The sequence below is a fragment of the Rana temporaria genome, chromosome 1 (genome assembly GCF_905171775.1).
Source record: "Rana temporaria chromosome 1, aRanTem1.1, whole genome shotgun sequence".
NCBI lineage: Eukaryota > Metazoa > Chordata > Amphibia > Anura > Ranidae > Rana > Rana temporaria.
The window spans coordinates 478,096,112-478,112,600 of record NC_053489.1 but is presented as its reverse complement, the minus strand read 5'-3'; the positions used below and the strand labels follow the sequence as shown (position 1 = coordinate 478,112,600).

General features: G+C 41.9%; 1 protein-coding gene across 1 annotated transcript in view; it reads right to left on the bottom strand.

Annotated features, from left to right (window-relative positions):
* TBCK (TBC1 domain containing kinase) overlaps window positions 1-16,489 on the bottom strand; it is a 361,383-nt gene that overhangs the window by 88,119 nt on the left and 256,775 nt on the right. Inside the window, exon 23 of the mRNA XM_040329676.1 lies at window positions 12,061-12,236. Within this exon, the coding sequence (XP_040185610.1) occupies window positions 12,061-12,236 (176 nt within the window). The remainder of the gene's footprint in view (window positions 1-12,060; window positions 12,237-16,489) is intronic.

The following is a 16,489-nucleotide window of genomic DNA, read 5'->3' as shown; positions in this document are numbered from 1 at the left end:
AAGGTTGCAGTACTCATAAAAATCGCTGATTGCCGCCATTACTAGTAAAAAAATATATAAATAAAAATGCCATAAAACTATGCCCTATTTTGTAGACGCTATAACTTATGCGCAAACCGATCAATAAACTACTACATATGTAGAAGAATACGTATCGGCCTAAAAATTTTTTTTTTTTTATATATTTTTGGGGATATTTATTACAGCAAAAAGCAAAAAATATTCATTTTTTTTCAAAATTGTCGCTCTAATAAAAACCGCAGAGGTGATCAAATACCACCAAAAGAAAGCTCTATTTGTGGAAAAAAAGGACACCAATTTTGTTTGGGAGCCATGTCGCACGACAGCGCAATTGTCAGTTAAAGCGACGCACTGCCGAATCGCAAAAAGCGGCCCGGTCATTGACCAGCAATATGGTTCGGGGCTGAAGTGGTTAAGCAACGATTCTACTTCTAAGCATATAGTTTCCTATAATTTAAACATATTATTGCTAAACTCTTTGTGTCAAGACAACAGAAATCAACAACTGAAATAAGGATGCTATTCAAGATTTACTACAACCTTGGAGAAGTCATGAAACACAATAATACCTGTAATCCAAGTTTGCATCTTGATTCTTCAACAAACCTTTAGAGCTTATTAGTGATGCTGAGTCCTTTTCAGATAACTCAGTGCTGGACAATCTACCTGTGAACTACAAATGGTGGTGCTCAGAAACCAGGAAACGCTGCAACACTGAGCACCTTTAACGCATCGCAAAAACGTAAATGAGCCTCTATGGTTGTCATATTTAATCATATCTTGTTTCTTTTTTGTGTACCATAATGGAGGGCACACTGCGTCTGTGTTAAACGGGTCCCACCCCTTTGGTAAAAATCATTTGTTTGTTAGCTATGGGTTAATGCACTTTAACCACCCAACGCCCGCCGCACGTCTATTTGCGTCCACAGAATAGCACGTACAGGCAGATGGGCGTATATATACATCCCTGCCTTCTAGCGGGTCGGGGGTCCGATCGGGACCCCCTCCGCTGCGTGCGGCGGGCGGATTCCCGCAGGGAGCGACCTGGGAACACGGCGCGGCTATTCGTTTATAGCCGCTCCGTCGCGATCGCTCCCCGGAGCTGAAGAACGGGGAGAGCCGTATGTAAACACGGCTTCCCCGTGCTTCACTGTGGCGGCTGCATCGATCGAGTGATCCCTTTTATAGGGAGACTCGATCGATGACATCAGTCCTACAGCCACACCCCCCTACAGTTGTAAACACACACTAGGTGAACCCTAACTCCTACAGCGCCCCCTGTGGTTAACTCCCAAACTGAAACGGTCATTTTCACAATAAACAATGCAATTTAAATGCATTTTTTGCTGTGAAAATGACAATGGTCCCAAAAATGTGTCAAAATTGTCTGAAGTGTCCGCCATAATGTCGCAGTCACGAAAAAAATCGCTGATCGCCGCCAATAGTAAAAAAAAAAAATTAATAAAAATGCAAAAAAACTATACCCTATTTTGTAAACGCTATAAATTTTGCGCAAGCCAATCGATAAACACTTTTTGCGATTTTTTTTTACCAAAAATAGGTAGAAGAATATGTATCGGCCTAAACTGAGGAAAATGTTTTTTTATATACGTTTTTGGGGGATATTTATTATAGCAAAAAGTAAAAAATATAGCATTTTTTTCAAAATTGTCGCTCTATTTTTGTTTATAGCGCAAAAAATAAAAACCGCAGAGGTGATTAAATACCACCAAAAGAAAGCTCTATTTGTGTGGAAAAAAGGACGCCAATTTTGTTTGGGAGCCACGTCGCACGACCGCGCAATTGTCTGTTAAAGCGACGCAGTGCCGAATCGCAAAACCTGGCCTGGGCATTTAGCAACAAAATGGTCGGGGGCTTAAGCAGTCCTTTCAGGCTAATTAATTAAGCCCAAATGTAAAAGCTGAATTTGATATTCATCTGATTTCTGAATCTGTGTCCTCTAGCAGATTTGACCTGTCTTTATTCAGACAAATTCAGGCAAAAAAAACCTTAAAAGTTAAGGCTAAATTCAATACCAAATATAAATAAGAGTCCACAGGGATAAGTAAGAAGAAAGCAATTTCTCTGAAAAAAAAAAAGCAATACGACACTATGAATGCCTAATGGCCAAGCAATCCTAGCAGTGTATCCTGGCTGGACGCTCACATTTATATTATATGACAACGCTTGCTGAAATGGTTTACCCTGAATTACATTCACTCCCTGGGAATCCAATGACACAGTTCACTATCATGAATTAAAAAACGATGCTCCACGTCCACAGGGAATCATGGCTCCATTAATTCTATTATCGTTTCCGTCTCATTTCAATAAATCTTACTTTCCAAGCAACACTGCGGGAACAGCAATAAGCCCATCAAATAGCTGAACGCATGGAAAAAGGCAGGAATACATTACACATAATCCATAAATGATAGCTCCATTATTATTTATGGATAAAATGAAGCTGAACCCCGTCCTGAGAATAGAAAAATTAGGGCTTTTTGAAGGCATCGTTTATAGAGTTAGACAGTGAATAAGAATGTCTCAACACGATTATCAAAAATTAACTGTTTCAGGAATTATGGCAATCACCTGCACAGCCATTTGTTAAAGGTATATAAAGCATGTGCAGTATTTTTAAACTTAGAACAGATTTAGAGCCTTTCATTCTATTTCAGAAGATATTATAGTGTGCTTTAATAGGTCCTAGGACCTGTGGGTAGCTCTTTTGCATTGCAAAAATGCTTTCACAAATAACAATAAAAATTTAAAACATAATTTGTGTGTCTCCCCCCAACGAACGTAGACCCCAGATGCAAAATTACCTTGCATTCATGGTCATGGCCTCCACTCCTTGTTTGCATCCCAGCTGGCTGATTTTCAGTATATTGACCACTCCTGTGCAGTAACTTTTATAGGGTCCACTCCTAAGCATTTTATACCTGGGAAGATGACCCCATTAGGCACTATAAAAAGATACTGCACAGATTCAGCCAGCACACTTAAAACTGACTGGGATGTGAGCAAAAAAAACTGTGGAGGGTACAGGCTAGATTGCAAGGCAAGAGTGGTATAGATTAGGTAAGCAGGGAGGCTAAAGGGATCAGTGTACTATGTTTGAAAGTGCACATATCTTTTAAGCATAGTGAAAAACTTTCAAGTATATTAACTGATACATAATCCAAATTTAAGCAGGATAAGTTTACCTTTTTGGGTTGAATTTCAGTTTTCATAATACATAGAAGCGTTTTCCAATGCCATTGCTGCCCCAGCCATCCCAATGTTCTTTTCTCTCATTTACTGGAGGTTTTACATTTGTCAGTTTATTTACATTTTTGAAAGAATTTTCAGATTCCATCACTATATCAGCCTTCACTTCCTGTTACGTAATCTCCCAGAAACCTTGACTACCTTGTTGCATCACAGAAGAAGGTGTGATACCACACTGGACCACACTTCCCTCATTACAATACTACCTTCCACCTACTTCCTACACAATCTGATCTCCTTTAGATCTCATATCAGCTATGTAGTAAGGGCCTGCCCAATTTGATACAAATTGAGTGAATTGGTCAGGTGGGTCCTCCTATTCCATAGTTCTGGTAAATCAAAAGGAAATTGTACAATCATAGTGCATGGCCAACTTTATACAAGCACATAGGAGGGAGTGGACGGAGACAGTTGTCAGGCCTCATTCACATCTCCAGATGGCGAAAACTCACATTCCCACATGCGTTTGTTTTAGATGTTTTAAAGCGTTTTCACTCATCATGCATAGGGTTGCCCTATGCACGACAATCGCCCCAGAAAAGCTCCAAAACTTTTTTGGGATTGAAGCATGGTGCGTAAACGCAGTTTTTGGTGCTTTTGCCGCACATGGGGTGCACATGGGGTGCCTTTAACATGTATTGACTACACAAACACGATGCACATTTGCAGCATTTCTTAAACGCATGCAAAGTGCACATTTTCTGTGTGGTTTGCCATGCTTTGGGAAACACACAGATGTCAATGGAGCCTCATTGTTCTTGTAAATGCACCAATTTCACTTCCGGGCCCCATTCACACCTAGAGTAGTAAAAGTGTTTTTTTTGTCTTGTTTTTCCAGTGACACACATAGTGCAGCCCGTGGATTTCAACAACAAAGATAAAAATGACACTACGGCTCACCTAATACAAACTTGGCTGAAAAACAGGAACTACATTTTAACAACTCATATAATCATCGTCTACCGTCACCTCAAAAGGTTGAGGTGTGTTCCTCTATATTAGGGTAAGCATACAGAAAGAGGGGAGAAAAAGAGGTTTCCCAAGTAAATCTTCAACGAGGAACAGCCGGTTTTATCAAAATATATATAAAATTATTTATTGAAAAAATCCACATAAACACTGTTATATATAAATTTTTACTAGTTCTCAGTGTTTATGTGGATTTTTCCAAGAATTATATATATATTTTTTGATAAATCTGTCTGTTCCTCGTTGAAGAATTACTTGGAAAAACCTCTCCTTCTCCCCCTCTTTTCAGCCTTTTGATTTCACTGCACTAAACTACATGTGGCACAGTAGCTCATGGGACATTTCGGCGTGGACCGAGTTGCATTTTTTTTTACTGCATTTGTCACCTGTTTTTTCAAGTGGCAAAATGTATTTTTGCTTTTCTGGTTAGTGTTCTGCTAACAATTAATGACACTGAAAGCGCTACTAGGCAATTTTAGGTGTATAAATGTGGCCATACACTATAACGTCTGTACAATTTCGGCACAATCTCCTTTAGATTTACCAAAACTATATAATAGGAGGACATGCCATCTATCCAATCACTCTGTATCCAATCAGACAGGCCCTTGCACTACATCAGGGGTGTCATGTGGGCTGCATGTGCTCCCAGGGAGTTTAGCATGCAGCCTGAGCCCAGGCAAATGCATACGTGGAGAGATGTCGAGGATGCTGTGAAAACTTAGTTGATGAGTGAAGGTGTGCTACTGAGGTCAGCTGGAAAAACTCCTTCTAGTGTCTTACTGGTTCCTCTGTCTCTGTCTGTATTCCAGGGAGTCTCTGAAGTGTTCTAAGTAGTACAGCAAGGGCTAAGGTAATGTCTTGCTCTCAAAATCAAAGAAAGCTTGTATTTTTCTGCAACCAAGGTACATTATTGGTATATTGATACATAGGGGAGTTGGATAACATTTTGAAAATGTGTGGACTGAAGACCAAGTTGCAACCTTACAGATCTGAGTGACCGAAGCCTGGTGGTGCACTGCCCATGAAGCACTTATCGCCCTGGTAGAGTGTGCCCTAACAGAAAAAGAAGGAGTTCTGTTACTTAAACCATAGGCTTGAAAAATAGTTTGTCGAATCCACCCGGAGATAGTGGATTTTGATGCCGCTTGTCCCTTCTTAGGACCATCTGGCAAAATAAACAAAACATCTGTTTTACGTATTTGAGCGGTTACCTGCAGATACACCTTTACAGCTCTTTCCGAATCCGATGTCTGCGGATTCGGAAAAAAAGAAAGCAGGACAATGTCCTGATTTAAATGAAAAGCCGACACCACCTTAGGTAAAAAGGCAGGATGGGGTCGTAGTACAACTTTGTCTTTATGACAAACTAAATAAGGCTCTTTACAGGAAAGAGCTGCTATTTCAGATACTCTTCTAGCCGAAGAGATAGCAATCAAAAAGGACAACTTCCTGCTTAAAAGAATCAGCGGAATATAGCGAATACGTTCAAAGGATTGCTTCTGCAACACTGATAGTACTAGATTCAGATCCCATGGGCACAAGGGAGACTTGACTGGTGGATTGATCCGCAGTACCCCCTGGATGAAAGCCTGCACTAGGGAATGAGATGCCAGTGGTCTTTGAAAGAAGACTGATAGAGCTGATATTTGACCCTTAATAGTACTAAGGGCTAATTTCATATCCACTCCTAGCTGGCAAAAAGCAAGAATCCTACTTATGTCATATCTCTGAGGATTCCATTTGTTAGTTTCACACCATGAAACATATGTTTTCCATACTGTGTAGTAGATTTGTCTGGAAGCTGGCTTTCTGGCATTAATAATTGTAGAAAGTACCGGACCTGAGAGCCCTCTCTTCTTCAGAATGTGGATCACAGCAGCCAAACTGTCAAATTTAGCCCTTGTAAGGAAGGATGAAACACTGGACCTTGTGACAACAGATCGTGACGAAGCGTAGGCTTCCACGGTGGCCCCACTGCCATCTTTATGATCTCGGCGTACCAAGGTCTTCCGGGCCAATCTGGGGCCACTAAGATTACCGGAATTCCTTCCCTCTTGATCCTGAAAATCAGTCTCTGTAGAAGGGAGATTGGTGGAAAGGCATAAATCAGTGAAAACTGATTCCACGGCACTACCAGTACATCTGATCCGTAGGCCAGAGGATCTCTTGTTCTGGACACAAATTGTCCAACTTCTTGTTGAAAATGGAAGCTAGTAGATCTACATACGGGTTGGAGAGACCACTCTCCTGGTGATAGCTGCTGGCAACTCAAATAGTTTGCCTGCCAGTTCTCTACCCCTGGAATGAAAATTGCAGAAAGGCAAGGAATATGTTTTTCTGCCCATCTCAAGATGCGATTCACCTCTTCTGGGCGCCCTGGCTGCGGGTGCCTCCTTGGTAATTGATGTAAGCCACTGCTGTAGCATTGCCAGACTGAACCCCAACCGGGTGGCCCTGTAACCTGGTTGTCCAGGTTCTGAGGGCCAAGTATACTGCCGTAACTCCAGTAGGTTGATGGGTAGGTCTCTCGGCTTTGGTCCAGGTTTCCTGGGCTGAAGCCTCTTCCAATACGGCTCCCCAGCCCGTTAGGCTGGCATCTGTAGACACCACCTTCCAGGTGATTGGGAGAAAGGATCTTCCCTTCTGTAAGTTCTTGGTCCTTAACCACCAGCTGAAGTCTTGGCGCACCTGTGCAGACAGACACATGGGTAAATCCAAAGTCTGGATCTTCCTGTTCCAGGCCGCTAAAATATCACCTTGAAGTAGTCTGGAATGAAACTGGGCGTAAGGGACAGCCTCGAAGGAGGCTACCATCTTGTCCCAATAAGAAAAAAAAAACAAAGCTGCGCCACATTAAATTGAAATAAACAGAATTAAAGTAAATTAATCAATCCATAGGTAAATAACTTCAGCATAAAATGGTCGGTATGGATCCTCTAGTAGATACACTCATGCATATAATCCATGAAACGCCACACCACCAAAGTGACAGATAAAAATAAATCTGAAGTGATCCCTTCACCAATAAATGAGGCCGCTTACCAGAGGGCAAGAAAACTGTGCGTTTGGCTATAGCCAAGCCACGGCCTTTAATTCACAGGATCCCGGGGGAGAAGCAGCTCTCAGGAACTCGGTATACAACACTCTCCAAATTGCCCAGTAATAAAATGAGAAAAGAGGTGCACCATAGCGTAATTCCGTTACATAAAATACATTTATTAAAGTACAAGGGAAATGTACTCACAAACATTGCAGTAAAATCAGCGTGTAAAATCAGAGAAATGCCGGCCGGCAAGTACAAGGAGCCCTTCCTCCTTAACACTGCACGTCCTCCCAGACGCGTTTCATCATCAAAAAGACGTTCTCAATGGGGGTGCTATCTGGGCACCATTTTCAAAACTCTGCGTGCACGCCCGTGTGCCCTCCCGCTATTTCTGCTTTTCCCTGATAAAGCGTGCCCCTCCTGGAGGCATGAAGGCTTTCCCTGTGCCTTTCCTGGTGTTTATTTTATCCTGTTTTCAGGAGGAGAAGAGCGGTGTTGTGGAGAGCCCTGCAGTAAAAAGCGTGCGTGTGGGTTTGAAACGTCTATGGAGTGAAGGTGAGTAGGTTCAGCTCTTTACTCCCCCCAGTGGCCACATCTGAGAAGACACGCCTCTAAAATCTTTGGAAAAGGTTCTAAAAAAAAACAAAAAAAACTCGGGCTCCTTTTCCCTTACCTTTATCCCAGCCGCAGGTTAAACTGCTGTTTTTACAGACAGTACCAATCTTCTCCCATCTCGGCAGGTTTTGTGTGCCAACCTTCAGGGGTATGGGTTTATATTTAAAGGATACCACTTCCCTGGGCCTTGTAAAAGACTCTGACCAGGCCATTTAGCTGCAATAACGAAAGTGCTGGAACTTCAGAGCGCAGTCCTCACAAGAGAGACATTACCGGCGACGCCTCCTGCATGAAGCCTGGATCTCATCCAATTTTGGCGTAATAATTTTGCTTCCTGGATGGACCCGATGGTCTAGCTCCTTTAGCCCTCAGAGGTTTCTTTAATCGAGCTTCCCTTAGCACTTCTTCATGCGTCCAATCCTTAGACACTGGCTAAAAAACTGAGGTACTCCTCTGATTAGAGGGGAACTGTCTCTGATTGGTTGTGCCAGTGTCCAATCACCTCTGGTGACCATACAACCCATTATGTAATAAATATGGCTCTGTGTCCCGTGGTGTAGATAAAGAAAGAACCTTTACTAACCCTTAAGCTCAGTTCTCCCACCCCCTCTGCTGTAATTCTGGCCAATGAGATTGTTGTTCTGGTAATTTCACTAGTGAGTGGGTCAGCAGGGAGGGGCAATGCAGAGGTATAACTCAGGGAGGTTAAGGGCACCCTTGCATGGGTGAGCCTTGAATTAGAGGGTTACCCACACAAACAGACAATGACTTGCAATAAAAGTTCTTAGAGGAACACTAGTAAAAGTAAGTGATATATATGAAAGCAGATATCAACAGTAGTAATAACAAATAAGTTGAAATTCCTGTACAATGCTTCTCATCAAGGAACCATCATCAGATAAATACAGCAGTGCTGAAAACTGAGAAACCCTGTGTAATGTTAAAATGTTTTATTTCAGGTGACAGACCACAGTAAAATAACCACACAAATAAAAGAAAGAGGGTTGATGCTCACCCGCCGTCCCCCCAAAGAATATTAATATATATACACACACAGTTGATGTACATACACACACATACCGTATATATTATTTTTCAGCACATAAATAGGAAGGTACACTTAATATAACTTCCAAAAATGGTAATAATTAGAGAACATACATTGTTTTTTATTGTAAATAGCACAACTGCATTACTTTTCAAAGACAAAACGTTGCATGTTTGCTAATCTACTTTATCTCATAAGTCAATTTTAAAACTATTTATACCAAATGATTTATAGTGAGAGCTAACAGTAGCATAAATAATGCTGAATATTTACTCTTATCAAAGTAAGATAAAGAGGCAAATTCGATATACCCAATAGAGCATGTGTGAAATTACTTTGGGAAGACTCCCCCACCAGAAGTTTAATAAACCTCTGCTTTGTTAGTTGGCAGGTACAGTTGTTCAAGGAAGCACAGTCTGCCTTTGATGTTTCAAAAATTAAATACATTAAATAAAAGTAGTATGATTGAAAGAGGTTGGCACAAGATTAAAAGGAACATTATCTATCAAGGAATGTAGATCCAAAAACTCTTTCCTAGTGAAAGACGCTATTTCAGCAATAACATATTTTAAATGTATTAGTTAATCAGGTAGCTGGTGTCAAGACTATCATGAACAGCAGTCTTAGGCAGCCCATATACCGTAAATACTTGAGTGTAAGCCGACCCGAATATAAGCTGAGGCACCTAAGTTTACCACAAAAAACTGGGAAAACAAATTGACTTGAGTATAAGCCTAGGGTGTCAATCTGCATGCCTCACTGTGCCTCACTTTGTCCATGTGCATGCCTCACTGTGCCCATGCCTTACTGTGTCCATGACTAGACTAATGTTTAACATGGGAGTCTATGGAAGGGGTGCCCGGCTTTGAAAAATCGGTGCTCCCCAGCCGTAGGTCCCCCAGACAACAAACTTTGAACACTTGTAGAGGAGAAATTGGGCTACATGTGTGCCAAGTTTGGGGTCCAGGGGACCTACGGCCGGACAGTTCTGGGTCCCCAACGTCCGGGAGATCAGGCACAAAAAGGTGACTCGAGGGGGGCATTTTAAGCACAAAAAAATGTGCTGAAAAACACGGCTTATACCCGAGTATTTACAGTAATCTTTGAGGGGTGGGGGTATCTCTCATTGAGCTATTGTGTACTGGTGGTGGGGAGACTTTCCAAAAGCAACAATATGGACTTTTAAGGTGCCCCAAAGAGTAATGCAGTGTACAACACATTTTTAAAATTAAATTTTTTTAACTTTATTAATGTTAACAATAGAACTAACTTGAGTCCAACTTTGATACTAAAAGTAGAGTAAACTTGTTACAAAGCAGCAAAGCCCACTATGAAATTACATTCACTATAGACATACATTACATCAATGCAAAAAATATGTATCCATAAGAGCAATAACGCTTAACAAAGTATGCTGTTCAATTCAAATATGTCTCTGAATCCTCAACATTTTTTACAGGAATCTCAGTGTGCTTCCTCAGGAGGTTAATAGCCACTGAGTAGTATCCAGATGTAAATCACTCCAAAGAAAGAAGGGGGAGAGACTTCCATGCGGTAAAGACCAGAAGATAGGGTGGACCCCAAAAAGCCACCAGAGACAGGTATCCAACGCACAAATGTGGAGTGTATAAGGAGACCCGATCAAGGCCAAAAGATGCATCAAAACTAAATGTAATAAATTGTGTAAAACTGTTGATGGCAACCCAAAAAAAAATCAGATTTTTCATAGCTGGAGGACAAGTGGTGGCCAATCCATAAAAGACCACTAAATTTTCACGAGGGCATCTGAACTAAATTCCCAACATGAATCAAGAATTACATGGTGGAATGGGCTACATCACTGCAATGTGTTGGCAACAGAGCGTTAATCTTTGGGGGCACCGTAAAAGTTCATATTGTTGCTCTTGGAATGATCATGATCATTTTTGGATGCAGTGTCCCCATTTTTAATACCAAATCCATGCAGTATTTTTATAAAATATAAGTGAAATCCTAAAAGCACTAATAATGACAAATGTTATAAACTTTTAGGAAATACAAGTTAAAGGAAAAGTTCACAGTTTTAAAAAATAAAAATAAATGCTCATCTTTTTACAGGTAAAACAATTTGCATTTATTTTTTGTTGGGAGCCTGAAAAGCACTGAACCACGATCAGCAGAACGAAGCCCTGCATGGCCACGTTCTTTTCAGAGAATGACAGAGAGCTGGGGAAGAAGATCGCCCACCGCCTGTCTCATCAGGGAGCCGGGGAGGTTCAGGGCGGGAGAATTTGTAAAATGTTACAATCTGAATATGAGTGTAATGCCGCGTACACACGACCGTTTTTCATGTCATGGAAAAAAACGTTGTTTTTTTCAATGTGATTCTTGTCAAGCCTGCCTTGCATACACACGCTCGTGAAAAAAATGCTTGAGCAAAGCGCGGTGACGTACAACACATACAACGGCACTATAAAAGGGAAGTTCCATTCGAATGGCGCCACCCTTTGGGCTGATTATGCAAATTTCCCTTCTCATAACTTGTTTCTGAGCATGCACGTTTTTTCCCCTGTCGTTTAAGTCTACACACAACCATTTTTCACGACGTGAAAAACGACGAGAAAAAATAGAACAGGTTCTAAATTTTTAATGGCCATTTTTCACGTCGAGAAAAATGCTCTGGAGTCTACACACGATCGTTTTTAATGACAAATTTTAAAAATTGCATTTTTCTCATCATGAAAAACAGTCGTGTGTACACGGCATAACATGTAAGACATTACAGGTTACAAAAGGTGAACTTAGTAATAGTGGCATACTAGGTTTAAACAGATGCTGTAAAATATGCTGTATTCAAACAAGGTGTTATTAAAAGCGTTGTTATAGAGTCCACAGCAAAATGACACATTATCTATGGTGTTGTAGGAAAGTTAAAAGCTATAAAAGGCATACTAATTTAATCCACAATCATAAAAATATACAAGCTGTATAAGGATAGTTAAGGCATCTATACTGTATACACTGCTTTTGGAAGAAATATGTTCCTTAAGAAAATATAGGCAATTATTTTACAACTGAATAAGAAGAGGTATTTACTACCCAGACATACCAAGTCAGTTTTGGAGGAGTCCTGGTAGTCCACAGCAAAGCTACTTGGGGGTTTGTTCATGCCATTGCACTCACTTGCTGGCTTTGGTGACTGTGCATGCTGTCTATAAGTGGCACTCTTTGGTGTCCAGCAGAAAAGGTTAATTGACTCTCTGACACACCGCTCAATATCAATTTCTGTGGGAAAATGAAGCAAAATATTATTAAATAACAATGCTTGAAAGGTTTTCAACAATCACGTCAACATGGTATTTTAGATTATTTAAAAATCTGTCCTGGACAGCCATAGAGAAATATGTTGTAAACCATGCAGTTCTTTAAAACTTAAACATATATATCATGCACAGAATCAAAAATGTGATTGATATTACTTTTCTATGATTTAACCAATCACAAAGTGCTTTAAACAGCACTATGTGGACAAAACTGGATTCGTGCCAGGTAAATCCAAATCTATAAATAGGAGTCCAAATGATAATAAAGGTAAATGCTACCTGTGAGAACTACATCCTGGAGTTTTCAAAACCAAAATGCTAAGAATTGTCATATTTCGTGAAACGGTTATATAGAACTCTTATCCACTTCATTTTTCAAACTATATATCATTATAGGGATATTCCATATTAAGCGTTAGAAACTGCAAGGTCAAATGTCCAGATGTTCATAATGCCTAAACCTTTATCTCTGGCATAAGTCAAGAGAAATTGTTACATGTGATAAAATCCCTTTCAAAGCATCTTATTAGCATATGATAGCCATGTCATCGCACCTTGATGAATCTGACTCATTTATGGAGAAAACTGTATGCGGCTTTATAATTTTGTTACCAAGTTGTTTGTTATCTTAACCCAATTTAGCTAAATGGTGGTCATCAAAATGCAGTATAACATGTAGGGCTCTTTCATAATGGCCACCAGAGTGGGGGTCCTTAAAGCAGGCTGAGACCTGGCCTTACACAGGAATTCTAACTTTAAAGACTGATATTCCATTGTGCTTGTCAAACTTTCCCATTGAGTTCAATGGGTCAGTACCGCAATCGCAAAACAAACACCTGACTCACAGTGCCAGTGCAGTCCAGCAATAGAAAATTCTCGTTCAACAATTAAAGAAAAAAAATAAGTAAACAGGCATCAGAAGGCAAGAGTAGCAACTCTGGAATGTCTGCCAGCTGCAGATATCACACCCTATGAAATGCGATCCACCATGGCCCGCTTTTCAGAGGACAGCGGCCTCTTTGCCTATCTGAAAGAGCATTTATTTTCAATGCACTATACTGTGACTGAGGAACGTCTCAAAAACAAATTTCTTCTTCATATGAAAACAGGAGAGAACAAATTTCAGTGGACATAAGCTTTTCAACAGCAGACATTTTTCAAGCTGGTTCAAAAGAAACATTTGTTGTATAGGATTTTTTTTTGGTTTTTATATTACTCTCCCTTTCATTTTTTTGGGCCACTATAGAAAAAAAAATAGAGTTTGTGCTCTTCTTAATCGTTCAGTCAAGCTTATTAGGATTTATTTTAACAAACCAGCTGTGTCAAAAGAGCACAAGGGGTAATTATTAGATATACTGCAAAAAGTTTCTTTTTTTTTTAACCTTAAAGCGGTGGTTCACCCTAAATTTTAACTTTCTGTCAATGCAACTGCTATGCATAGACAGCAACCAAACCATTTTTAATTTTTTTTCGTTGCTCCTTTTCCCTTCTCTGCTGCCGTTTCTTTGCTGTCACTCACAATCCCCCGCGAGGAGTGGGTGTGTAAGGACATTCTCCCCCGTCCTGTCAATCCATTCCTGACACTCCCCAGGAGACGCGCTGTGGTCTAATCGCGCGAGATCTCTGAGCTGCAGCTGATAGCAAAGCAGTCTGCACAACGGGGCGTGAGCTTGTTACGCCGGCCGTTGTTATGGCAACCGTGTAGTGTTGACGGCGACGCTCGCCGTCAACACTGCACATGCGCGGGATCGAGCGGTGAATGCTGGGAGGCCAGCATTCACCGTATCCCGGAAGAAGACCCTGTCGGCTTCACAGTGCCCACAGGTAAAATGGAAACGTCCATCGCCTGTTAATATAAAATATCCTCTTCCAGGGTTTCATTTTCAATGCCATTATGGCTCTATATTCCGCCCCTTCAGCCCAAGTGTTCACAGCAGATATGATCTCCTGCTCATTCCCCATCACTAATGGTACACGCCAAGGCTGCCCCCTATCCCCTCTCATCTTTAACCTACTCATGGAACCCCTCGCAACACATATCAGAAACAATCCCTCTATCTCCGGTATGCAGATTGGCCACACCTCTCATAAAATCAGTCTCTTTGCGGACGACGTAATCTTAATCCTTACTGATCCGGTCTCCTCCCTGGTTGAAGTACAGAAACTACTGAATTGGTTTAGTAATATATCATATTATAAGGTGAATACAACCAAATCGTTTATACTCGACATTAACCTAGACGCCACGACTAAGAACCTCCTACTGTTACAACATCAGTACACCTGGGCAGACAATGACATATCCTACTTAGGGGTCAAACTGACCCGCACGACTAAACGTCTCTTCTCAGCCAACTTTCCACCCCTCCTTGCCAAGATTCGTTCGGACTCCCAACACATCACACAACACGAACTCTCATGGTCGGGTAGGCTGGCAGCCTTTAAAATGCTTTGCCTACCACAGATATTGTACTTTTTCAGAACGCTACCTATACCACTTCCCACGTCCTTTTTCAGGTCCCTACAAACAATTCTCAACCAACATCTCTGGAAAGGTAAAAGACCTCGGTGTGCCCACTCAAAACTGATCAAGCATAAACTAGCCGGGGGCGCGGGGTCCATAGACTTCGAGGACTACTACCTCGCGGCCATTCTGGCTCAGCTGCCCGAATGGTTCAGTGCATGTCCAAAATCACCATGGGGACACATAGAACGCCTCTCTCTCGCACGCCCCTCCCTTAAACACTGGGACATGAGTATCCCTCTGGGAGCGGCGGTTCCGTCCTCTCTCTCTCCTTCCATGAAAGCAACGGCCAGAGCCTGGGACAAGCTTGTCACAAATATTTCCTGTACCACCTCTCCCCCGCCTGACCAAATACCCCTAGAATCCCTTCACTATCTATCGCTGGACCTGCCCTTGACCCACTGGACCCTTAAGGGAATTCGATTCCTGACCCAGATAGTTCATGACGCAGCACCTAAACCCTTTTCCCAGCTTCAGAAGGAGTTTGACCTCCCCTCTACTGAACTCTTCACGTATGTGAGACTCTGCCACTGCATTAAGACAATACCTCTGCCCATTTACACCATTCCTCCACAGACCTGGAAATTTCTTACAGACCCAGTCACCCGCATTAAGGGAATCTCCCACCTCTATAATCTACTGCACTTGAAGACCCAATTTTCCAAGTCGCCTTCCCACCTTCGTTGGGAAGCCGATTTGGCTCGTACCTTCTCTGTTGACCAATGGTCGAAGGCACTGCAGGCAGTCTACACCTCCACAAAATGTTCTGCACTTTGGGAACTTACCCAAAAAATCTCTCTACGGTGGTATCTGACGCCGGATAGATTGGCATCATACAACCCCCAATCCTCCAATCTATGCTGGAGATGTAGCTCCCTTAAAGGTGACATGCTCCACACATTCTGGGCTTGCCCCTCCATCCACACATATTGGGAAAACACTTTCAATCTCATATCCAACGTCACCAGACACGCGGTGCTCCCATCTCCTGGTCTCGCATTGCTCAACCTGACCATTGAGGACATACCTTCTCCCCTTAGATACGTTACTACACATATTTTATTGTCTGCAAGACTCTGTCTAACAAGACTTTGGAAATCAGAGAAGGCCCCGACGATAGACCAAGTAATTGACCTTGTGGACCTACACTTTAGCTACGAAACCATGACAGCGGCCAGCGCTGGCCGAACCACGAAGTGCCGTCTGGCCTGGGGTCCCTGGGTAACCTGCTCTAGAACTGCGATGACAGCCAGACGTATTGTGAACTAGATGTTGATATCCAGACCCTTCTTGACTGAACAATGTGACCACCGTCTATCTGTAAAGTATGTGAACCTTTGAGGCGCTGTTGCACACCTTGAGGGGGTTATCCCCATCCAATTGTATTCGATGACGGTCCCCCCCCCCTCCTGGATCACTAATAGAGCCCATTTGGGGTGGCCGGGAGGTGGTGGAGACCACAGTGCGTGTATGTTTAAAATATGCTGTTTACCTTTAATTTGTCTATGAAGCTCTGTTTCCCTCACTAAGGGATGTCAATCCGTAACGTCGTTGCGCGACGTACAATGTTTATATTGTACTTGTACCCATGTTAAACCCAATAAAAACGATTGAAACAAAAATATAAGATATCCTTTTCAGAATTACAGTGCTTACGCCGGCTAAAGGAGTGGGACACCCTGGTAGTGCGG